The sequence below is a fragment of the Corvus kubaryi genome, unplaced genomic scaffold (genome assembly GCF_017639235.1).
Source record: "Corvus kubaryi isolate FWS band 111438036 unplaced genomic scaffold, C.kubaryi_AGA036_p1.0 70, whole genome shotgun sequence".
Lineage (NCBI taxonomy): Eukaryota > Metazoa > Chordata > Aves > Passeriformes > Corvidae > Corvus > Corvus kubaryi.
The window spans coordinates 4,238,416-4,264,185 of NW_024582058.1; the positions used below are offsets into that span (position 1 = coordinate 4,238,416).

A 25,770-nucleotide genomic window follows, 5' to 3' on the forward strand; every position below is an offset into this window, starting at 1 on the left:
GGGTTTTTTTCTCCTCTCCTTAACAGCCATTCTATGCTCTAGCAACCCTGTCCACTTCTCCTTTGCAATATCCTCCCCTTCACAAGCCTCTAACCAACCATTCTTTCAACTTTTGCAAAAGTTACTGGCTGTCTTCCAACCCAGAGCTTCCTAATGCCATGTGCACAGCACTGCTTTATGAACAGATGTTTGGTTTCCTCATAAACTCCTGCCCTGGCTCAGTAAGATGGCGGGGAGCCACAATTCTCTGTGGTTCCCTTTACAGGAGCAGCTCCATCTTGGCTCATAACATGCTCAAGCAGAGACTGCTCAACAGCATTATTTGGGAATTTCAGAAAATTCACACTCTTAAAGCTGGAAGACAGAAGGGGTATGTCAGCTTCTCTCAAATGAGTGTTTTTCCAGCTTTATTTGAGGGGCTTTGAGAAACTCATGAAGCAACAGCACATTCTTGGTGCTGGAGACATGCTCATTGTGCACATTCACTGCATTGAACAAGCTTTGAGTCCAGGAATAAGTTCCTTAAATTTGGGGTCAGGCAATAACACATTCACAGCAATAGAGTACAGTTAAAAGTCAAGAACCCAATCACACACCTCACTTTCAGACAACCCTTTCATTTGAGCTGACTGAAATTTTGAGTGATAAAAGTCCATGGCCCTGCAAACAGAACATTCATGTAAGTATTGAAATATTGTAAGGGAGGTGGATTCCAGAAACTTGCTTCTGGAAACTCTTTCATTCTTTCAGAAAGATATAACAATATACCAGTTCACATATGTAACTTTAATCATGTTTTTAAATAAATATGTACACTTAGCATCCATTCCTTTTCTGGAAATACTCCTTACAAAATAAGTCACCCTATTTTTTTTTACAGTTTTACTATCAAGAATTATTTGGATTCCTCCTTACCACTCTCACTCACCTCCATGATAGTAGGAGATAAGAACTTACCTAGGAGCACTTAATAAGGTGTTAACCTGCATCTGGCAGTCCTGTGGCACTGTGTGTTGTGCTCAAATTCTTAGTGAGACTTTTTTTATGGAGAAACAAAAATAAGCAGGAAACAAATTTGTGATTTTTTTTTTCTTGTTAGGAATATAGTCTGAAAGGAAAAGTTGTTTAATTTGCAAACTTATAAAAAAGCAACAGGAAAGAGTAGTGGGCTATCATGTAAGTAGTGGCTTAAAAATCAGTAGCTGGTGTCAGTAGTCTCTAGAAATAGCTACCAGAGCCCTTACAACAGGCCTCAGCCAGATACAGTAACTTATGCACTGGGAATCCCCACTGCAGGCATAGGCAACCTGACTCTAAAGAAAAAGGGTCTCACACATTCAGGGAACTTGGCTTTAGTTTCTGGTCTTAGCCACAAAGTTTCTGTCTGACCCTTCATAAGTGGTTAATCTCTAGACCTTAGATTCATCTGTTAAAGCAGAAGGAAAGCCTTGGAAAACAATGCATGATCCTTCATTCCAAAACTTAATACAAATAAGGAACTTTTGGTGGGCACTCTGTCCAATTATTCCGGATAAGAAGTCACCTTAAACATTGGTGTTAGTGGTATCCATTACTTAACAAATAGATCATCCCATGTTTGTCAACAAATCATCTTCTCAATAAGTAGCTGAAAACCAAAACAATCTAAGCTAAAGGAACAGTGACTGAGAACACACCAAAGTTCACATACAAGCAGGAGCTGATGAAATAATGTGGTGTTGCTTAGAAGTCACTGAGAACCTGTGGTTAGTTTCAATACTGTAGCCTTAAGCATTTCTAAGTAATGGCTTTGCTTTTGTTTGACGTTTTTAGACCTTTGCACGAGGACAGACAGAAGTGCAGCAGGGTTTCCCCACTGACATCATAGCCACTGAAATCAGGAGTGACCTTTAAGGCTCAACACACACCAGATTTGAGTTTGAACATACAAAGCTCTGCTTGAGCTCCATAGTTGGGCTGCTGGACAATCCATCTCAGTTTACTTGTTACTGAAAGGTGAACTCAAACCAACTTCAAATAACTAAAGTCTAGAGAAAATTGAGATATTACCTTTACCGAATTTTCCCCACTTGAAGTCACAACACGTATGAATGGGAGAGAAAATTAACATGCTGCTGATTACTCATTTCTGTAAGAGGAATAGTATTTAGTAAACTGATTGATAATTTTACAGGCACGTACCAAACATTTACCCTGAATTACAGCAAAGTGAACATCTCTGTACTTGCACAACTTACCATTTGGTGTAAGGCAGGATTTATTTGGTGGGTGAACAGAGGAACAGAAACAGGGGATTCCCTGGCCTTCTCATTGCTAGTACTTCACTGCTTGCAACACCGTCATTTTCCTCAAAATACGATCCCTAGGGGCATATTTTTGTCTCATTTGGTTTTAGCTAAATTACTGCAACTAATCACTCTACAGCAAATACTGTTTCCATGATTTTCCAGTTGTTCACTATTTGGCAAATCTGGTAAATGCTTTGAACAAAAGCTACACCGGGTTGCTTTACAGACTCCCCCAACATGTTATCCTACATAGCAAAAAAGGGACAGTATCAATTAAAGACCAATGAAAACATTCAAAATGAGGAGAAAATTAATATATGCTATACCATCTAGACAAAACCAAAAGTGAATGTAGCGACCAGTTACAAGTCTTGCAAGAAATAGAGACTTCAGTTTCAGAAATACAGACCCAGCACCAGCTTTCAGTTTCCTGATAGTCTAATGCCTGTTTCGTTTGAGACCAGAAAATGCATAAACTTACTTAGCTGGTATTTCTTTAGCTTAGTTATTAGAAATCTCTATTGGATTGCTCATTATGACAGGTTTATGCCTTTCTGCTTAAGGCTGTACATAATAAAAGGAAAATTCAGTATCAAATAAACAAAAGAAGGGAAAATAATCTAACAAAATCACAACAAACATTGTTCCAAAGCAGTGCTGAAAGCATTTAGCCAAGAATTACACATCAAGTGATTCACAAAAACTCAGCTTTTCTTCCTTGTGTGCATGCACTCAGAGTAGGTGCGATAACTTTCTGTTCTGGCCAAGTGACCACACTGGAAAAACAGAGGAGAATTAAAACTGCAGGGATAAAAGAATTCTAGCATGTTCTAGTTTTAGCATCTACTTACTATAGCCTGAACTCTGTTTTGTTTTTATCATATTATCACCAACACATTGTTGGTTATGGCTAGTCAACACTTCCTATTTTAAGGTCACATTTTTAGTTACTCCCAGTTTGCCAACACCTTTTCTTCACATGATCACATACACTGCCCCTTGAGATGATTTTTTAGGAAAAACAGAACAAATATGACTCAGTCATTTCTACGAATGACCACGGGGAACATATGCTTTAACTATATTCAAAGAATTCTGAAAACTTTTAAGAAACTTCTTTGCATTTCAGAAACAGGGACATGAAATTTAACAAGGAGGCCGTGCTGGTGTCACTACTGGGATTTTTTGCTCTTCCTTGGAAAAGACTGACCTTACATATGCTTGCCAGACTTGCTTTTAGTAGCCAAAATTTTCAGCTCTCTCTCCATTGCACACACATGCAGAGAGCGAGCTGGATGGTGCCTGCAGTAGGCAGCTGATTGCCAGGCTGCCACAAGCTGAAACTGAAACAGGTAAGATTATTTCTCCTCTGGTTTCAGGACTCACGAGAGTTTTACTCATCACCATCGAATAATGTATTGCCCAGTTCAGATTCAGAAAGAGGGGCTCAGGTGAGAAAGGGAAATGTGAATTATCAGAGAGAAAAGGAAAACAGGCAAGAGCCTGAGATCAGAAGAAATGAAAAAAAGATGAGGTGCAAATAAGAAACAAGGTTGGGAGAAGACAGCAGGAGGATTCAGAGTGTCTCCTCTTCCCAAGAAAGAGGAACTGCTCAAGGATGAGCAGTCCGTATCACTTTCTTGAAGGTCAGACAGCTGAGAGTTTAACAGGCTGTATTTTCCAGAATGAGAGAAAAATCAGCCCCCAGGCTACTGCTTTGCCAAGATCCTCCCATAAAAACACCCAAGGTCCAAGAGCTTGGAGCCCTGAGCCCTTGGGCCATGCATAGGGCTTGGCAGCCTGAGGTAGATGATGGTTGAAGAAACCCTCATCCATGGGAAATGACCAACACGATGAAGGCAGCAAGGAGTGCCCACCACCCGCTCCAGGCTGGACAACAGCCTCCTGCACTCCACTTAGTCCCGCAGGGCTCAAGGCAAGGCAGGGCACAGCAGGGCTGGCCAGGAAGCAGGGGGCCGCGGCGGCAGCAGCCCAGGGCAGGAGTGACGTTCCGAGGTGGCCGTTCCCGTTCCCCGCTGGCCACACGCGGCACTGTCACAGCACACGCAGCCCGCGGACCCCGCCCGCCCCCGCCGCGGGCTCCGGGCCAGGAACCCGCCCCGGCGTGGGACGGCCACCGCTCCCTGCGAGCCCCGGGGAAAGGGCACGCAGCCCCCGCAGCCGCCCCGCAGCAGGTGGAGGGGGGGAGAAGGCAGCAGCCCGCTGGGTTCTGCAGGGGCAGAGGACCATAGGACCGAGATCCTGCTCACGGGCATTTGATTTCCTTTGGGACAGGGCACGGGCTGCCTCCAGCCCCGGGGTGGGTGTGAGTCCCTCGCCTGCACTCTATAACCACGGCTCTTCATTTACTGGAATAATGCACAGGATCACGCTCTTTATAAGAAGTGTGATGAGGTAATTACAAAAATACAGCCAGGAGTTTTTGCTGGTCTTTTTAGTGTCAACAATTTATGTCACTAAGCATTACATAAGAGAAAGTTAGTAAGCCCCCTCTCTCCCACAGTCAAGATTAACAAATTTCTAGATACCTTTTTTCCTCTTTGCTCTTTCCTCATTAAGGCAAAAAGTACGTATTCTGTTACTTTCTCTCAGTTTCTACATGAAAATCAATGGCTACAGCCAAAATGTAGGTGACTTCACATTAACTGCTTCTTTGCTTGTACCTAACGAGTAAAACCACAGATGTTAATTCCTGCAAAGGAATTTCTTGGTCAAAGTTACTAATCAGACAATTTCAGTATAGAGTTGCTCCTCGTGGAAGAGACTGAGCATGAGTCCCTCATCTCAAGCCATGCACCCAGCAACCAGCTAAGAAAGCAGAGAGAAAAGAGCAACATTTGGAAGAAGTCTGATACCAAAGAGCCTCCCTCACTGAGTCCTTATGCAGGAGTAACTTCCCTTTCAATCACTTTAACAGAGGAGAACACTGAAGTTGAATACGTTCGAACTTTATTTACAAACAGCTGAATTCTAATCTGCAGAGTCCTGGAGCAGCATCGAGCTTCTGCAACATCCACGGAAACTCCAGAACACTGACGTCACTTAACATCACACTTGACATCTTGTATGTCAAGATACATTAAGATAAGACGTGTAATTCACCAATGGATCAAGTCTGAGAAACTAGTAACCTAAATTCTTCCTGAATGTTCTTCTCAAAACCCTGAACATTCTTCTTAAAACCCTAAGAGTGAGGAGGAAAATAAAAAAAGTTTTAAAAAAGAGCAATGAGAAGATAACCACAAAGCAAGAGTAAAATAAAATGATCTGTGTAAAGGTATATGCACTAAAGACGTTAGTTTAATTTGAGAATAATTGCAGAAGTGCATGTACTGACATTAAGCCTATGGGAAAATCATCCCTTAAGCAGTCTTGGAATACTCACGTGGAAGAATTTAAAAGCATGGGAATATTACAGGATTGTAGTCTACTACAAAACACTCCCCATATTCGCTTTGCTGTTTATCTTATCGCCTACTTCAGCTTTAGTTCCTTCAAATTCTTGACAGATTTGTATTTACACAGGTGCTGAAGTTGAATACCTACTGTAACTGGTACACAGAAGTGACAATATTTGAGTACCACTGTTTTAGAACAGGTCACAAAACTGAGGCAACTGTTTTATAAACCCAAGGTGTAGTTCTGCTAAAAACTACTTAGGCAATATGGGTACTCTTTCTTAACTTTAACCTGTGACTAACTCAAAGCCTTGCAGTCTAAGTTTTGGGGGTTTTGGAAGGTAGAAGGAAGAATAAGGCCTCTCAAACCCACTAAGGTCAATTTTCTAAGGGATAAATTGCACCTGAAGCAAGCTGGAAACCAGAGGGTGAGGGAAAAATCAAGTAGATTATGATAAATATAGTCATGCTTTCTCCATAGGTTTGGGATAGTAGCAGCAGAGGGAATGCTAAAGAGTTAAGACATGACAAGATAGATACCACCTCTTATTTCTTTACAGTCCTTCAATCTTGTCACTAAGGTAGATACTTAAGATGTTCAGAGCTCAGATTTGCTCTTTAAGACAAGCAACTAATTTAAAAACAATTCAGGGGTATCTTTGTCCACACATCATACTGGGACTTCAGCGGAGTCATGCAGTTTGCAAACTGCAAAATTCAGAGGGCATTAAATCAAACCCCAGATCCACCAGAAGCAGGAAAGCAAAACAGTGTTCCTGGTCCCCTCAGATTTACTCTAGCATGGCAGTTTAGTGGTGCACTTGGCAGTGTCAGATTTACAGCTGGACTCTAACTTAAAGGTTTTTTCATCCTAAATGATTCTATGACATTATCATTTTGTAGAACACTTTTTTCTGGCACTGCCTTCCTCCCATCCCTTAGAGTTGGTTTAGTTGTCTAGATTTTTTAAGCAGATCGCATCTGCACTAAAAAAAAAAAAAAAAAAAAGAAAAAGAGACTAAAGATTTTAAATTTCACTTTGAAGACAGTTTTTTACAGTACATACAAAAATACTCTGGAAAAACAACTTACAAGTTCACTTATGAAACCACCAAATGATGAAGAAATTACAATAGAGAAATAGCATAATACTTGTTTCATATGATCAGAATTTCTCCCCACCCCCCAAAACCCCTAATGCACTTAGCTGGGTAAGCAGTGTAATCAGTTTACAGAACCAGACTCAGGACTACTACAGGTTTTCACGCAAGCATTTAGAACAGCTCTCAAGGTTTTTCTGAAACCACTTTCTGCACACAGCTTGCAGGTGGGCAGTAGTGTCAGGACAGCCTCAGCTGTTGCAGTGTTTCAATGCATCTTCAGCTGTGTGTTCAGAGTTGGGCTTTACTACCCAGTGACACAAAAAACCTCTCAAGTCTCATGCTGGAGAGCAGTCTTGAGACAAAAAAAAGTATCAGACAACACAGCATGGGACATGTCTACCATCTCCATACCTTGGCAGCATCCTCTGCTGCATTTCCTTCAATACTGAAATCATTTATGGGCCTCCATGGGAGGCAATACCTGTGTAGTGCATGGCCGTGCAAGACAGTGGAAGGCTGCGAGCCAAGGAAGCTGAGCACCATTGTGAGAGATGCACAGGAGTGCGTGTGCCAAATGGGAAAATAATTGGAGATAGGAACAATATATGCACATGAATTAGGCAAACACAGATGAATACAGGCACATTCATAAACACTTGAAGACAGAATGTGGTTGCAGCACCTAATTAACCCTGATGATATACATTTTGAATCCAAGGCACAGGACAGGTTGGTTTTAGCAGCTGCTTCAGCTGGTGGCAATTTAGACTTCTTAAAAACTCATAAAGGTAACTGTTACAAGCCCATGCAAAGAATAGTTCAAAAGGAAGCAAGCATCTAACAACAGAATAAAAATAAGACCATGATTTTAACTGGTCAGTTACAGTACAGCCACAGTAACCTTCTACCTTTGTTAGTAACTACAACACACATTCAGAATAAGGACTGGTAACAAGTGATTATCCTCTTCACCTGGAGATCAACCACTTACCCATTAAGGGTAAGTTTGATGGATCTTTTAATAATACGAATGCTATTCGTTGGAACAGGAGATGAAGAATCTGGCAGCTCTTTACTGGAAAGCCTCTATAACACACAAACAGGCCAAAGAAAAAAAGAAAAAAGAATTTTTTGATTAATTAATGAATTAATTTAAATTCATTAATTCAAAAGTAGCAGCAGAGCCCAGACCCATTTTCAGAGAAGATTTTTTTTTTACCACACCACTTGTTTAACTACCACCATATGCAGAGGAAGAGCATTTTCCCCTCTGCACAGTTCTCTTGCATGAACTGAGACAAGTATATCCCTGATTGGGGGGGAGGGTTGGAAATTAGCTGTGAGTTGCTCAACAGCACAGTAAAGAAAGATTTTGTTCAGATCCATGGATCAGGAAAACAGAGTCTCTACTGTCTGGATCACTTCCAGTCTTACAGCTCTCAATTTCGCAACATTTTACAGGACACACAGCAGTTAAAGTCACCTATAGACTTCAAAGCTTCCATGTCTCATCACAGAAACCAGTATACAAGTACTGATAACAATACAAGAGAACCAAAGCAGGACAAACTGGCCGTTTCTGAGAGCACAGAAACATGTTTTTTCAAGTTCAAAACTTGGAAACTTTGGCTTTAGTTTTGTGAAGGTCATTCAGTTATTTAAGTTGTTGGAAGCACAACAGGCAAAACCTTACTAATCTTCAAACTACCAAGTTTAATGGTATATAAATCTTACATAAAATGAAAATGCTAGCTCTGCTTTACCTACAAACACAAAAGCAAAATAAATACCTGTGATCTTGATGTGATCACTGGAATCTGCATGGATTTTCCATCAAGGACACCCTAAAAAAGCCAGAAGGAATTTGTTAGGCAGTATTGCCAGGTTCCTGACTGAGAGGCAGCAAGTTCTGGCAGCTAGGATACCTTAAAATCACACATGCATTAACAACCTCCACCCCGTGGAGGGTGGGTTTAGGTATCCTGAAGCCCTAAAACCACACAGACAGTGGTTCAGGTATTTCAACCTTGACCAACAAGATCTCATCTTGATTTGAGGGTGTGCCCCCAAGAGTTTATGCCTCAGTAACAAGCTACATGAATAGCAAAGCTCTTTATCTTCCCTTTGAGAGGTCAAATGCTTTGGTCTTTATAGCAGTTTTAATTTATATCAGTGAAACAAGTAGTTTTAAAAAGAAAATTCAAAGAAAGAAAATTAAGTATTATTTCAAGCATGCAAGGAATTAGACACTACCAAATCAAACATTTAAAAGATAGGTCATACCAGTGTAATATTTGAGGAATGAGGACTGAAATAAGCTAAACTAAAAAGTGTATTTTTGTTTCCATCAGTAAACATGCAGAGTATTTATGTGAGGCAGTCTGGGTACTAAACTATTCCGCTTTTCAGTTAGTCCACTGAGAAAAATCACTTAAAATTACATTTTTTGTGGCTCTCTTCCTCCCATCTTGAGGGCATCCGCTTTCTGTGAAATCGGAGTCCCACACGTTTAGCTGGAGGAACAAAATACACACTCAAAATAATTGCTGTGCTAAAATCCCCTTCTTATTTGGGTACAGCTTCCAGTCAACACATTAAATGTATTAGATTAGGGGCCATTCTTAAAAGAATATTTATACAAGTCCACCATTACCCCACAGGAATGTCAAGCCTCTGAAGAAGTCCTACTACCCAAACCTTGAAATCTGTACTTGCAATATTCAGTACTACATAACAGTTCTACAAGATGATTCTTTTACAAGTGTCAAAACTGAGGGTTCTTTTTCTAGTTGTTCTTTGCTTGTGCCTCAAACCACAGGTCAAGCTCCAAGAACAGCTAATTAGGGAGATTTACATGTAGCAATAAAACAAATGAAACATTAATCTAAAAGTTCCACAAAACCAAGATTTAACAAGCAACTCCACACTACCATTTCAGAAGTAATGACCTGTTGAGTAGGCTGCTGACTTTTAAAGCAGCAAAACTGTCACAAGGCATTCAAAAAGCATCTGCCAGAAACAGATTAACTCATACTTGTACAGTTATAAGATTCATATGTTCTTCATTTGAATATGATTTTTTTCTGAATTAAGAACTGCTTCCAGATGAGACAGTTCATTCAGCAATTGGTCACTGCAGTGACAGATAAGTACAGCAGTATTTAGAGACCTTGGCACCAGATGAGAAGCAGTCCCTAAGTGCCAGATCCTGAAAATATGTTGTTTAATAGTTATACATTATATTGATTACAATTTCTCACATCTACATTCTAGTAGAACTAGATATGTTTAAATTTAGATTCCCAAATCCTTTGGGGATGTGTAAATGCATTTCTTTTCAGTTATTTCATTTGTTCCACAACAGTAATTAGTACTACTTCAAACCCTCCTTGGCCTAGCCCCCCCCTTCTTGCCTTTTCTCCATCTATGGCTTTTTGGGGGCATTCTCCCGATGTAGGTGGACGAGATACTTTAAAGGTTGGTGAATAATGTTGCTTAGGTGAAGCATTCTTAGGATCCGTGATTAGAGTCCCACTTAATTTATGCTGTCCTTGCACAAAACACGTTCTGAGTTGACAAACCGTGTTATATCCTGGAATGGTGCAACCAATTGGAGGTCCTGATGCTCTTAGTGCAACTGTAGCCTCCATTTCTGTAGGAGACACCTGGCTTTTAGAGTTTGGCCACGAAATTTAAAACCACATTCCACCTACCACTTCAAATACATACTTGGATCAGTCACAGGAATGCAAAGTCCCTTAGACGTTGATGGCTCAGCTACACTGTTGGCACCACTACAACTCTGACATGCAACATTTCTATAAAAGTCAAACACTAGAGTTATAAAATGCTAGTTTGTAAAATACTGTATATGTCATTTCCAGAAAGTGCATGCAAGACAAACATCGACCTCCTTAGCTCATTGTCAGAGCTCTAGTAAACAACACAACCTCCCAGGCAACATAGCACAAGACCATCATTTTGCTGAATTTCAGACTGCAGATTTAAACTCAAGCATTTTCTTTACTGAGCTTTTATGTCCTGATATATTTTCCCAGATTAGTAGCCTACCCAGCACACTGTGCTGCTTTGAACCATTCTGCTCTACCCAGATGTGCACACAATTTTTTGTTGTTTTTTTTTTTCATGTGACTCCTACAGTATCAAACAGCCTGAACAGAGCAGGTATCACACATTTGGTAGGACAGGGCAATTACTCTCAAGATTACATATTCTTCCTGTGCTTCGGGAGTAGCTTAGGGATAAAGAGACTTCCCAGGAAGTGACGGACACTTTTACTGCCTGAGTTCTCATACCACACCGCTACGTCAGCAGCGGCTCTAGTGTTTCTGGGACCAAGATCAGTACTTCATTAGAACTCAACCTACTTGGCATCAACTTTTTGTTAGAAAGAACAGTTACTTGCACATAAAATACTCCAGCTTCAAGTTACACGCTAACCTATGAAGATTTATCTTCAAGACTAAATAATTTCCCTGGTATCAAATTCTTCCTACCTATGTGTTCATGGACATTTCGTTTTTTCAAGAATTCCTTTAACCTGGTCTCCTACCATGTGCCCAATAGAGATTCCAGCTTTGTTCCTGAAGCTCTTAGAGCTCTCCACATGTTTATGATCCACACAGATTCAAACAAGAAATCCTAGACCTCATTTACATTGTGAGTCAGTTAAGAGCAGCTTCTCCACAGTTCCAAGGTTATGGCACTAACCTTTCTGTCTCTGCTGTAGAGATGTCCAACTTAGATATCTTATTTAACGAAGAGGAATTAGAGGGTGTTCTGGAATCTCTATCTTTGGAACCATCCGAACAGCTTTCACCTAAAGAAGACCTTTTGCACTGAAGTCCACTATTATTTTGACTAATATCTGACACCCTTTGCTGAAACGACAGTGAAAAAATAAAGTCTTCAAGTAATTATTAAAGATTTTATTAAAAATTACCAGAAGAGCTGAATTTTTATTATACCTTCTTTCTTTTCTGTAAGGTTCCTGCTGGCAAAAAATAATGGAGTTGCTTTCTCTTCACGTAAGTTGCCTCAATCTTCATACCTTCCTTTAGGATGTTGAGGGCACTGGCCTGCCTGTAAACTGACATCAAACACAGTGCTGTAGCTTAGTGGGGATGTTTGCCTTAGTACTTGTCAAAGTTACAGATGGTTCCTTTAGGAACATGTCTGCCCAGCCCACATGAAGAATTCCCAGCCTAAGTGAACACAAAACTCCCAAAACTCACAAGAGGATGAATGTGACCTATGATACCCCTTTCACATTCACTACAGACCACCCACAACAGCTATTTGAGTTCAAATACTCATTTATAAATTCTCTCTGTCTGAGGAAGCAAGACTGGATTTTAGGGACATCTGCTTTAACAGACTTGCTACAATTTAAACAGGTTTTTCTCAACTGCCTGCGAGCAGCCTTTCATGCAACTGAAAACTGCTATAGCAGCACAACAGTTACTACAGAATTAAGTCACATTTAGATAAGCTTATCTAACTGGCCTATCATGAACGTAACTGGAAAGTCAGCTTACTAACATGCAGAGTGGGAATCAAAGCAAGGACATGCAATTAAAAGGCTTTCTACAGGAGACCAGACATGAAATAAAAGCACAGACAAGAACATACACACCAATATGGACAGTTACTTCTAAGGAAATTCAATAATGTTTGTACATAAAAGGGAAATAAAGTTCACTGAACAAAAGCCCTCCAAACTGACTCTTCTATCCTTGAGCTCATCAATTTGAAAGTAGTCTTTGCCCTCTAAAATTATTCCCTCAAAGTCAAGGCACATGATAACAGCTCTCTAGCACAGAGCTACTGGTCATCCCCACAGCTGCAAAAGGTTTTCACACCTCTCAAGGAATAGCTTTTCTGTTCAATTCTCTCTGCATTCAAGTCCTCTATCCAACCAATACCATAGGCTGTGCTTCACTGAAGTAAGAGCACAGAGCCATACTAACAATTTTTGTGCATAAAGGATCTACCATTAGTTCCAGCCTCTTAGCAGCACGTAAATCTCATTAACATAATTTACATTTGCCACTGGATGTAATGTGCACGCACAGATAACAGTGCGAGTCTGAGGAAATCACCCCACCTTGAGCTTGTAACTCAGACAAGAGTTTTGATGCATTTTTCTGTGCTTTTCTCATATCCCAAGCATGAACTTAGAAGGTCAGGTTTTACTGCATTTACTTGTTGTTTGAGCAAGATAACACACAGGTCATCATGCTGGTAATACGGATAAACTCCAACAGAGGATTTCACTGTTTAGAACTCCTTGTCCAAACACACTTGTCACTTCAGAAGAATAGCCTGGTTTCCTTATTATTGTAGCATTATCTAACAACACTTGCAATATTAATTTATGTCTACATCTATCAAAAGTAGTATCAGACTATGAACATGAAAACTTACATGCAAGACTACATGTAATTAAAATATGACAACCCAGTGACCTTCACAGTTCTAGGATCATCTTATACACAAACTGTCTTGGAAAAATACCATCAACAACTCATTTCAGAGCTTGACACAGTCAATTCCCACTTTCATAGTTCAGCAGCTGACTACTGTTTGACAAGTACAGCTATCCCAGCAAATGGGCATCTCTGGGCTTCACATCTGACTGTCCCCTACAGAAGATGCAGCTCCTTTGGGAGTCTTTACACTATGAGCTACAGAACCCTTATCTCGCATATGATACATGGTGTATGACTGTAACATACTTCTGTCTCAAGATGGCCTCACTTTGAGAAAGCGTCAACACAACCTGTTTTTCAAGCTAATCTTTTTATGTTGCTATCTACAGGGATATCTAGTAACAGAAGGAAGCACAATTCACTTCGTGAAGCAATTTCCACTGGAATAAAAAGAACTAAACCCTGCAAGTCTAGAGCAAAAATAGAGCCTTACCTGTATCAGTGAACGACTGTATCCCATGTGTTAGATCAACGTTAGTCTTTACTGCACTTTCTGCTTTCTTAAATACAAGGCCAAGAAACCACATTGATACATATCCACTCCTAAAAAAATACAGATTCACAAACCTTAGTTAGGCACAGATACCAGTGACTTGGACTCTAGTATATTTTACTTGTTTAGTTTAGAGCCATCCCAGACTTAAATTCTCAGAGTACTTCTTCCTGACGTTCTCCCTTCTTTAAAAAGATCTTCCATGCTCAGGACCCTGCCTGTTAGAGCACCTACTGTACTTCAGAAAAATAACAAAACTCACTGTTTATAGAGATCTTTGTTGCCAGGGAAAGACTGTGGCTGCACATGTGCAATAGTTATAAATTCATTCCTTTCCAAGTTTCCAACCAGCACACGGATTTTAGACTCAACGAGGCCAATCCTAATAAGAACAAGAGGTATTTTATTAATTTTAACAGCACATCAGTTAGATGTCTTTTTGTAATAGAGTGTTAACCAATCAATAAGTACCAAGTTTCATACAGCTGAGCAGACACTAGATCTTTGTATCACACACACACACTGTAATTTGAGATGTTTCCAGTGACATCTGTGCTTTTGTTTCTAAAGACAGAGATAAGTAAGTTTTACATGTACTCTGAACAGTTCAGATACAACACTTCCACCTATAACCTATGATGAAAATAACAAGGAGCAGATCTCAGCACCTCTGGGGTGCAGCAAAACTCCTTTTTGCCACACGGATCAAGAAGAGTGGTTTTGAAAAGGCTCAAGCACACCACGATGCAATTTTTCCTGTAGATTGATCAGTGAAAATGGAAAAATAGAGTTATTTTAATGAACAAATGATCTAGTCAACAGTCCCATCAGAAACTTCCCTAAGAAATGAATCATCACCATGAGAGCTTTAATTTCAATAGAGTAGTGGCATTTCAGCCTTCTACCTAAAACTCTGCTAACTTTAAAAGCAGTCAGAAATCTGTATGTTCTTCAAAAGTATCTTACATTGATGAATAACACAGATGTGCTATCTATTCCCAAATCCACCCAAGAACTGGTGAACTAAACTTTTTCTTAAAATAAACTGAACAAATTTATCTTCTGCTTTATTGTTTATCCCAGCTGCAAAACTGGAAAATTTGCCTCTGTTTCTGTCACTACAAAAACATCAGCTCTTACCAGAGCCAGAATTTTCCTTGTCTTTATTGTGAGGTACAGTAAGATTTGTTCACTCAAGAACATTTCATATTAAAAATTAATTGGCCCTCTGCCCATGCTCCTTGTTGTACACAACTGTGACTGATATCAAGCTGTAGCTGATAAGGTTTTTAAGTGGATATATTAGAAAGTTCAGATAAAAGGTATTACGTATTAAAACTATTTTTAAACATTAAGCTGTTTTTTAGAGATGGCACAAGAATTATCTAACTTAAAGCACAAGCCAAACTTTGAAGCAAAACTAAGGTGCCCTCAGAATGGGGGTCTGTTACAGTGAGTTTGCTTACTTGAGCAAAACAAGCAAAGTACTCATTTCTCAGCAAAGAAACCCACTGGAAAGTCAATAAACACGCATTACAGTGCCTAATTCCTCACTATTTCCCCTTATTTCAAAATTCACAGTGAGTCAGCACATTCACATAGGTTACGTAAGTAATTATTGGCATACCTCCCTTCATTGAAGAAAAGTAGGTCTGGAATGGGCTGACTACACACCAGGGCAATCTAGCACTGAGTGCAACCTAGTCCTTAAATACTAAACTCTTTATGAAATCAAGTCTAAGGCTCTGTAACAGTGGTCTTCAAAGCAGGGAGGGAAGGGGGTGTATTCCATGCCTAGTTGCATACTTACAGACTTTATTTGTTAATACAGTTAACAAAAATATGGTACAACATTGAATTGAGTTTCAGTTTTGCATTGGACCCACGTTTAAAGCGAGGCTTACCAGTTTAAGTGGTGCTCTTCTGTAAAGGCACTGGCAGTCAGCACAATGTAATGTCTAGAAGAAGAAAGGAAAATGAATACACTAGCACAAAACTTTATTCTATATTCTAAATTTCAGATGATTATTTTTGGTAGGAAAAATTGTATGAGTGGCATGAGACAGTTTTTCCTATGTTCCCTATGCTTATACGTACCAAAATTTCTGTGACCCCCTCCAGTTTCTTTAAAAAAAAAAACCCCAAACTGAAATATATCAATACAATCTTCTATTTAGGCCCCAAGTTAAAACTCATTATGCTAACCACTAAGTAAATAATTTCAAGTTCAGACAACAGATTTCATACATACTTGTACTTCTGAAAGAAGTTCAGTGGTTCAAAGAGCTTTGACCAGTCTGATTTTCCTTTGAGAATTTCATCAGTAACTTCAAGACCTACAAATATGGTTGAAAATCTTATTACTACTTTTTAAAGATTACCATGACAAACTTTAGAAGATTGTAACAGTAACTGACAGAACAAAAAGCAGGAATTCCCTTGACACAATGCAGATCTACAACAGCTTATTGGAAAACTGGTCCCTTATTGCCTGCAACAGGCGTATTTCCCAGAGAAATCTTATTACTAGAACACCTCACTGCACAAAACTAATTCAGATAAGGTGGTTTCATAGAGCAAGAATTAGACTGTTTAATCAGTTAATAAGCACAGAATGCACTTTACCACGTTGGAACTCCTCTACCATGACTGCTCGTGTTGACACAGACACATTGTATGTGGAGTTCTGCTGTGGATAGGCCGGGGTGATGATGGGCATCACGTGGTACCGGTCTGATGGGTTCACCTACGAGGTTACAACAGCTTTGTTTAGCACCAGTTTAGGTCAGAAGAAAGTTTTAAGGCTTCTGAATTCAATGGCTACCTACCCTAGGATCCCAGACAGGTAAGTTAAGAAAGCTCTCTTCAAGACGTTTCAGCAATACTGGCTTGGGCCAATCCCTAGAGAAGACAAGGCAGTAATTAAGTGTCTGTGTTAAGATCTGCTCTGAATTCAGGGCTGCACAGGATGCTGTCAATGTACATCTTTATATAATTACAAGTGTTATTTCTTGATTAAAATTAAAATAAACAGCTCTTACCATTTTGAAAAAATCAAGAAGAACTTGTTAACAAGAGTAGAGGCCAAAGCATTCGGGTAGAGTTGACATATTCTTGCTACCAGCATTGCCCAGGAGACTCCACCAAGAAATCCCATGATGTTGGAGTAAACACCACGTCCTAGAATGGATACCATGCAGTTAGTCTATGGTCTTTCAAATTCACAGCACCAGCTGCACTATCTATAGAATACTTAATATATTTCAGCCTCAATGTCATTTATTTTTGCAGTGCAGTGGGGCCAAAATTGCTGGTCCTTATAGTGATGAGAAAAAGAATCAGTACAACACCACTTCCCAAAATATTGCTGCTGTGAAACTTGCTTGTGCTGCTACACCTACTGCTTCACTTCAGTTCTCCTTAAGAGAAAAGTTCTGCCATTCTTCTAGTACTTGCTCTGGCCACATAGGCAAACGGGATTTTCTTATTCCTTTTACACTTAATTGGGAATTTTTAATATTTTTAGTCAGGTTCCTGACAAACAATGCAGCGCCCTGTCTCATAAGCACTCCCCTGTTCTCCAAACTCCACCCCCACTAAAAAACACATGGAATTTACCACATGGACAGACCACGAACTAAAAGGGTTTTGATACAACAACTGCCATTTAAATAGCAATCCACAGCTGCGGTACATCCGATAGCGAGCATGAGGTGCCTCTGAAAAGTTAAAAGATCCCAAACCATCCCATCACTCACGTTTTGCCCACAGTTTAACGGCACGGAGCGTGAGCCGGAAGTTCTCCAGATTGGGCACCAGGCGCAGTATTTCATCTGTAACCCTGCTGCCTGCAAGACAAAAGGTGAACTACAGAAGTTCCCGGTAGCAGGTACAAGTCAGGTGCTCCTATATAGGATCAACAGCTTACAGCTTATGGTTCAAGTCTAGGAAAACAAGTTTGGATTACTTGCTTTGTATTACCTTAAAAATTATAGACTACACATAACATTCAGCATCACTTTAGGTAACTGGTGCCCTCAACAGCCTTTTCACAGTTTAGACTACAACTAAAAACTTTTAAATAAAGCCTCTCTACAGGATGTGTTGGCCATAAACTAAAACACCAGAAGTTCCACCTCAGCACAAAGAACTTTCCATTGAAGGGTGGCAGAGTGCTGGAACAGGCTGCCATGGGAGGTTGTGAAATATCCCTGTCTGGAGGGATACAAAACCCACCTGGGCACATTCCTGGGTCAGCTGCTCCAGATGACTGTGCCTAAGCTGGGGGGTTGAACTGGATGATCTCCAGAGGTCCCTTCCAACCCTAAATATTCTGTGATTCCAAAAGCTAGGTTTCTTTTGACAGCCATTAAACCAATCGATGTTAAACAGCAAGCCAGTCGGACGTCAGGTATTTTAATTCCTTTTTTTTTATGAACTACCCTCTTTATCATTCATACATTCTTATCAAGTGCCCTACTTAGTCATCAGAGTTTCTGAGGCAAACTGGAGCACTGCTCACAAACCAATCAAACAAACACGAAACACAAGTCTATGTAAACACAACTCCTTGAAATATCTAAATTTAGGCCCTCTGGTCGCCTCCTCAGAACTGAAGTACACAGGAGATCAATTTCTGCACCTTGCACAGAAATGTTGGTTGTGCAATGTGCATTCTATGCCAATTTCAATGTCTTTTTAAAGGTGTGCAGAACATGCTCACCATTTAAGCTCCGTATGCATCTTATATCCAGGCTTTTGAGGCACGAGTCATCCCTGAGATCGAGATCATCAGAAATTGTTGGCAAAGACAGCTTTGCAAACACGAGATCAATCTTCAAGAGAAAAAAGTTTCAACCATAACTTACAATGCAGCACTGTTTGCAAACAGGACACTAGTGAAGGACATTTAGAGTTTCAGCTCTAAAAGGAGTGGTTAACATTTGTATTTAGAATTATGTGACCACAGATATTTATTTGACAGAAAACAAGAAAACTACTCTAAGTTCCCTATTTATTTACAAAACCACCTCTTTTTTTTTTTTTTAAGCTAAGGAAAGGAAGGGGTTTTTTTGAAAGCTGGAAAAATTACTCTAAACTTAGAATTCCTATTAAAATGAAATTTTAAATTAACCATGACATTAAGACATAAATTTAAATCACCTCAACTATACTTCAGCAAATGAGAAAGCATTTTCTTTATGCTGTAAGGCCTTAAGCATCTGGTTTTTGGTACAGTCTGAGGCAAGACAATTATTCTGTGAATGTCTGTAGCAGATAAAGGCCACAGGGAGGTCATTGAATAAGTGTCTCCACGATAGTAATACCAGGCAGTAACTTGCTTAGGTATTACAGCAAGTAGGTATTTATAATCTACATGAAATGTATTCCAGATAGAAGGATTCCTACAGCTGACAAGCTGAGGCAGGAGTCAAATGAGTACTTTTACTTTTCATTTTCCATGTTGCTTGTCTCACAAGCACTTCGTTTTTAATTTGCAACAAAACATCAGGTGATTCATGCAGTGAGCCACAACATGAACACCCCCTGCAGAAAGGGAGCTCTGTCAGAGCTCAGGGGAGTTAGCAAGGACACTGCCTCTACTCCCACTCTGCACATCCTTGGGAGATAAATGCTATCCAAGTAGGCTACCCTGGTCTGCAGCATGGGTTTAAAAAAAGATGTCCCTCATGTTCCCACGCTTGCCAGGCTACCTAGAGGCTTATTTTCCTAGAAGATCCCATTTTACTTCTTCTGGGATATGTCGTGGTCAGGCTGTTTAATTACAGTTTCCTAAATATGCTGCAACACACCAATAATCTCATAAAAGAGCACGATCGTAAGTCCCCGAAAAAGTTAATCCTACTCCAAAGCAAGAAAGAAAAACATCTCACTTAAAGGGAAAGAAAACCCAAATAGAAATTAAAATTCTTACCTCAATGCCATCAAACTCAAATTTGATAACTGGTACATATGCATCCTCAATGGCCTGTGAAGGAGAAGATATCTGTAATAAGACATCCTTTTGCTACTTTAAAGCTTTTCCTATACTATGATAAAATACAGAATTTACACTAAATTACTCAGTATAAAGACTGAGTTCCTTCCAAAGACAAAAAATGCTAATAACTCTCAAGCAGAATTATGGTCCTAAGACTAGATTTTATTAAAAAGTTATTTAGGCAAGAGATTCAGAGACTAATTGTGCATTGTAACCAACAGTCAGTGCACAACAAACCACCAGTCGCAGTGGTTGTAAGCCCCCTACTACATCCAAGATGAAAGCATAGCTTCGAGGGAAAATCTTGCTTTTTGATACAGCTGACTCATTCTGAAACCATAGTGGGGGGGAGAGGGACCACAAAAACTCTGACGTGATGTAGTCACTGGGGCAAGGACAGAGAGAGCTGGACATCAACATTTTCATGCTGCATAAACCAGTATTTTAGAGGGTACTCAAAACTGATTTAATTTTGGCTTGTAAGACATTCACTACCAACTCAAGTCTTTTACATGAATATTCTTACTGTAAAATGTACACATCTATCAAGCAGAGTTTACTCACTCTTAAGTTTTTTACTTCCTCTAGATTCTTCAGTTTTTCAAAGAATGACTGAAAGAAATCCGACCTTTCCACATGACTGGGAGCAACACAAAGGGCATCTATGTCAGAACCTGCAACGAGATTCCATTTCTCCTCTTACTGTCGGAAATCACTTTCCACCATCAGAACTATGACCAGACACTGAAAGTACTACCTTTGGTGTGTACTCCAAGCCTGTAGGAACCAAATGTAAATATTTTGCCACCAACTTGTTCTGTTATTGAAGGGGGAAGATTCTGTGGGTAGAAGAGAGAGTTTAAGATGCGCATTGTCCTCTGTGCAAGTTTAAGTTGCATGTAAGTTATTTAGGAAAACTGTAGCAGCCTGCATGAGCAATGTCTTCTCACTCCCATATATTTCAGTTTACTAGGTTGATACTGTTTTTCTGAAATAAATTGAGCTTGCAACTCCAAAAAAAGATTATAGGTGATGTAGCAGTACTTTTATTAATTTATACAAATTAAGACCTATTATTAGCCTTCCCTGCAGCAAAGGCACATAAATTAACACAACCTAAGAGCCATTCAAAAGGCATGTCTAGAGTAATAATTTCAAACTAGACTGAATGCTGTAGGCTGTTTGGGGCAAGATTAGTGCCAATCTTACCATCTTTCTCATCCACGATGCCTTGTTTTGGCTTTGTTAACAGCTGCAAGTAAACTGATTGAGCCAATGCAGGAATTTATTCAGCTCCCCGAAGACTCTGAGATCTTGAAGTATCTTTTATCACTTATTCCAATGGGAGTTACCACAGCTCTACTCAATTCTTAAGAATAGTTGAACTTTAGCACAGATCCCAGTAGCAGAGCTTTTAAATCAAAAGGCTTCAGCTGTTTTGATAAAAACAAAAAAAACCTCTTACCTTGCTCTCGGCAAGTTCTGAAATCCATTCTCTGACAAAGTTATTAAGTTTACCAAGAACAGTTGTCCTGTAAAGAAAACCCATGCTAAGTTTGCTCTAAAAGAAAAAACCAAACCAAAAAACCCCCAAGAGGTTAACAAATTTTAGTCTTGTTATACCTGTGAAAGAGTTCTTCCTGATCCTCAAACACCCCAAATGGCTTCATTGCTTCAATCAGCTTCTGAGTATGAATGTGATCTTTATCGGTAGGAGGAGCCAAGCTAATTGGAGAGGTAAGTCCATAGTGCCCTTGAGGCTGGTTCTGCTGCCTGGAAGTACTGGGAGAAAATAAAGGAATGAGTACACATGAGAAAAAAATCTTATTAGATAGAAACACTTTAGCTTACACTTTACAAATCCATTTCTGCTTTTTTGCCCACTGTTAACAGAAAGGAGAAAAAAAAAAATCTCGCTTATCATTTTTAGATGACTTGACCTCACTTAGAAGTCACAACTACTTTAAAAAAAAAAGCATTTATGGATGTAAGAAATGATCCAAGTTGCTGCCATCTTAACACAATTTATTTGCATTGCTCTAGCCCATCAAAACTAATCACTGGGAAATAAAAAGGTTTGAAACCCACCAAGGACAATCCTACGGACAGTTTTGGACATTTCAGTTTAAGTTTAAGGATACTTGCAACAGTTTCCTGCTAGCACCAAACACAACAATTAAACTCCTTTTAATTAAATGTTTTTGTTAGGTTTCTACTGATTCAGGAAGGGCATTATAGTTTATTGTAAAGGCATATAGGTCTGTTAAATAGAGTTGATGCAATAAATTCAATATATTATTAAATAAACCCCTGGCTTTAAAAAGGGGGAAATGGAGAAAAAGCACCTCATTTTGCATTATCAGCTGAAACCAGGAGAGAGAAAGGAGTGGGCCAGGAGGTAAGAATGGTGCTTAATACATCAAGGGTCTCTACAGAAACACCAGGAGCAAAAGCGGGAGACACCCCAGAAGGTCTCATCATGCTTGTCAGGGTCCGGATCCAGACCCTAAGGCTCAAGGGAGTGATCGTGCCATTATTTAAGCTGGATATTTTCCTCCTTCACACATGTACAACTTCAAAGATTAGCTGGGTTAGGCGAGAGATGTTTATACCTATTTAAGGTACCTGACCCATTCTGGCTGGAACAAGACTGGGAAATGCTCAAAGGCCAGCTTCACCACTTGATTTAAAAAAACAAAAAGCTTATTACACAGCTCCTCATTTCTAATTGGTGCCTTTACTCCCTCTCTTTAAGTATCTTTATGCAACAACACACAGAACTTGTAGTCACCTAGGGGTTTCCCCCCCCTTCCTCTCTCCAAGCCCATTTTTCAAACCTTTTTCTCTGTGCTTTCCAAAAAGCTGGGGGCAGGTATTAGGACTGTAGTCCTATCAACTGGTGTCCCAGTCAGAACATCTGTTTACTTACAAGCATAACTAGGTCTTGACCTAATTTGCCTTGTTTATAGACATTGACAATTTCCACTTCATAAATAAAAGTGTTCATAATAAATATTTTCTTTCCTATGATATAATTTTCATAACAAATACAGGAGGAAAGCCTGTACTTAGTTGGTGTGCATTACAACTAAATTAAAACACCTACAGCAGCAACTGCTTCCATGTTTTATGCATTGCTTGCATTGCACGACTTGCACTTCATAAAGTTTGCACAAAACAAGAACAGGATTTAGACTACACCAGCATTTAAGAGCTTTCCAAGGTCCAAGAAGGCACCACCTGCCTTTCATTGCCTCATTCTGCCTACAGATAATTGGAGATTGACGTAAAGCACAGTATCAATTAGATAAACCTAATACTATTAGCATCAAATATATTTATTAAATAATTATTATTCATACAAAATTATTCTAGTCAACAGTAGATATTTTCCAGTTGCTTATACGTATTACTGATAGTTTGACTTCACAGCTTAAGAGGTGAGGGAAACAGCACCTGGGAAGTTTCACTGAGTGAAACTCCATAGAATTTGTTGTCCTTTTGGAATAAAAAATAAGTAAAGTCTTACTTTGCTCTCTCAAGCATATACAATTAAGGGTTCTTATGGATCCTAACACATACGGCTGATGTTCACCCATCAGCCTTCTGTTTAACCATGCTGCAGTTTAATATTTCGCCAAATCTTGCCACAACCTGTGCACCACAGCAAACACCTCCAAGACGTGTCTGCTCTAGTAAATCATACTTTTACACAAAAAGCCAACCTAAAGGGATTTATTCCAGGTTTTGCCCCTCCTTTACAGCTTCCAAAAGCTGCAAGGCGTGTTTCCCACACACACCAAGAGTCGAAGGGTAAGTTCACGCCATGTGGCTCAGGGCGCTGCTTTCAGCCATCGGTGCGGGGTAGAACGACCAGAAATCAGCTCCTGAGCCACCACAATCAATAGCAGAGACCAGGAAAAACAAGGAAGGAGGAAAAACCCCACCACCTGGGACCTTCAACGAAGGGAGCCCAACTCCACCCTTCACCGCTGCCGCACCAGCTCATGCTGCGCGGAGCCCGCGGGCAGCTGCTGCCAGGTCAAGTTTCCCTGTCCCTGTCCCCGAGGCTCAGACAGAGTCACTTCTCCGCAGGGTTCCGCAGGACGCGCAGCCCCACACCAAGGCGCAGCCCCGTTACCGCCGTTCCTCGCCCGCCATTGCCGTTGCTTGGCGACGGCGTCGCCACCACACGCGGCGAGACCCGGGCGAGGCAGCCCCGCCACCCGCACTCCACCATTTATTTCAACCGAGAATTCCTCCCCTCGGGCCAGGGCAGGTTTGGCCCCCGCGGCCCGCCGGGGCCCCTGGCGGGGCTGCTCCGGCGGGACCCCCGCCCGCTCTCCCTTCAGGGCAGGGCGGGAAGGCGCCGCCGCCTCACCCGCGCGTCTCCTTCATGGCGCGCGCGCACCGCCCGCGCCGCCGCCCGCGCTTCCCGCCCTTCTACACCGCCGCCCCCTTCCCGACGGCCCCCGCGCCGCCCGCCCGGCGCCCCCTGGCGGCTGCGGCGGGGCTGTGTCCCCTCACGGCGCCCCCCCATCCCCTCAGCACGTCCCGGGGAGGCTGTTCCTTGCCCGTGGCGTGTATTCCTGCCCCGAGGAGGGTACTCCTTCCCCGTTGCGCTGACCGATCCGCCGAGGCTGGGCTGGTCCCCGGCATGAGGGGATCCCGCATCGCACCTGCCTGCCCCTCAACTCCCATAGGACGTTCCCGCTCCTCACAAACCCCCTTCCAGAGAGGAGGGGTAAGAGAACCAGGACTCGCTCTCGTATTAGGCTCCTGACATCCCCTTCCAGAGAGGACGAGTAAAAAAAACCCCAGGAACCGCTCTCGTATTAGTTTATTCTCATCCAGTAAGTGCAAGCCCAGCATCCCTTGACTACAGCTGGTATTGGGAGGATTTAACACACATTGCTAATATCAGCAAATAGCTTTGAGTACACACCACAGCATAATTACTATGTATAATTATCATAGCAACACGGAGTGGTTTGGGTTGGAAGGGGTCACGAAGCTTATCTCGTTTCACTCCCTGCCGTGGTCAGGGACACTTCCCACTGTCCCAGGGTGCTCCAGCCCTTCCAACCTGGCCTTGGACACTTCCAGGGATGGGGCAGCCACAGCTTCTCTGGGCACCCTGTGCCAGGGCCTCACCGCCCTCACAGGGAAGATTTTTTTCTAATACCTAGTCAAAACCTACCCTCTTTCAGTTTGAAGCCATTCCCCCTTCTCCTGTCACTACTTGCTCTTGTAAATTGCCTTGGCTAATCTTTCCCTCAAAGTTCCATTCAGGCCACAATTATTACAACAGCTTTGGGCCAACACAGTGTGTTACAAACTGAGTATTCAACCAAACAAACTACCCTGAGACGATGGCATTTAGATAACAATTCCCCGCTCACATTCGAGTCTGCAAAAAAGTTAAAAGAAATCAAAAACCATAATGTTTCAGTAAAGTTGAATGAATCTTTGGAAAAATTTCTCCTTCCTGCTGCCCTGAGGACTTGCCACATCACAGCCTTTCTCTGAGATAAGCACATGATTTCTGTACTTTTCTGAGTTGTCCATAGCATCTTTTTTGAGGTAAAATACTTGTTATCTTGCAAGATGCTTTGAAGAAACACAAACTTAACTTTTGTCCTGAAATTTTACCAAATTAACAAAACAGATGTACCTTTAGCAGGATAGTCTTACCCACCCTACTCAAATAACTTAATGGGGAGATGAAAATTATTTTATCTATTGAATATTTGCATGGTAGTGTTCATCCTAACATTTCAAAGCCTTTAATATGATTGATGCTTCTGCAAGGAGTTGTATTGGTAAAGAAAAAAAAACACCAAGCAAATTTATTGAGAGTTTTTGTTAAACCTCTAGTCAAGCGCTTTTTATTCTCAGAAATTCATCAGGGTTCTCTTTAATATTTTATGGTACTCACAACGATAGTGTGATCC

The 25,770-nt window shown here is 40.8% G+C and overlaps 2 protein-coding genes across 11 annotated transcripts in view; both read right to left on the reverse strand.

Moving 5' to 3' along the window:
• REL (REL proto-oncogene, NF-kB subunit) overlaps positions 1-4,353 on the reverse strand; it is a 43,985-nt gene extending 39,632 nt beyond the window's left edge. The window contains exon 1 of one of the 2 annotated variants that reach the window (XM_042049354.1): positions 597-4,353. The gene's annotated coding sequence lies outside the window, so the exon portion shown is untranslated. The remainder of the gene's footprint in view (positions 1-596) is intronic. The other variant, XM_042049355.1, reaches the window with a different exon arrangement.
• An 888-nt stretch (positions 4,354-5,241) lies between these two features.
• Positions 5,242-24,273, reverse strand: PAPOLG (poly(A) polymerase gamma). Of its 9 annotated transcripts, none has more exons than XM_042049345.1 (23): positions 24,198-24,273; positions 21,440-21,598; positions 21,282-21,348; positions 20,574-20,655; positions 20,381-20,490; positions 19,751-19,804; positions 18,539-18,650; positions 17,574-17,663; positions 16,857-16,995; positions 16,644-16,716; positions 16,441-16,561; positions 16,067-16,151; positions 15,720-15,773; positions 14,078-14,197; positions 13,756-13,865; positions 11,799-11,920; positions 11,542-11,711; positions 10,540-10,628; positions 10,224-10,462; positions 9,252-9,323; positions 8,601-8,654; positions 7,802-7,896; positions 5,242-5,493 (listed from the first exon to the last, which is right to left on the reverse strand). In XM_042049345.1, exons 1-23 carry the CDS (start codon positions 24,212-24,214, stop codon positions 5,433-5,435), a joined length of 2,295 nt encoding a protein of 764 aa, XP_041905279.1. In that variant the 5' UTR covers positions 24,215-24,273; the 3' UTR covers positions 5,242-5,432. The 9 variants fall into 9 exon arrangements, with proteins under 9 accessions (XP_041905279.1, XP_041905281.1, XP_041905277.1 ...); XM_042049347.1 differs by lacking the exon at positions 24,198-24,273 and adding an exon at positions 23,767-24,173 and having other exon boundaries at positions 10,392-10,462; XM_042049343.1 differs by lacking the exon at positions 24,198-24,273 and adding an exon at positions 23,767-24,173.
• Between the last annotated feature and the right edge of the window lie 1,497 nt (positions 24,274-25,770).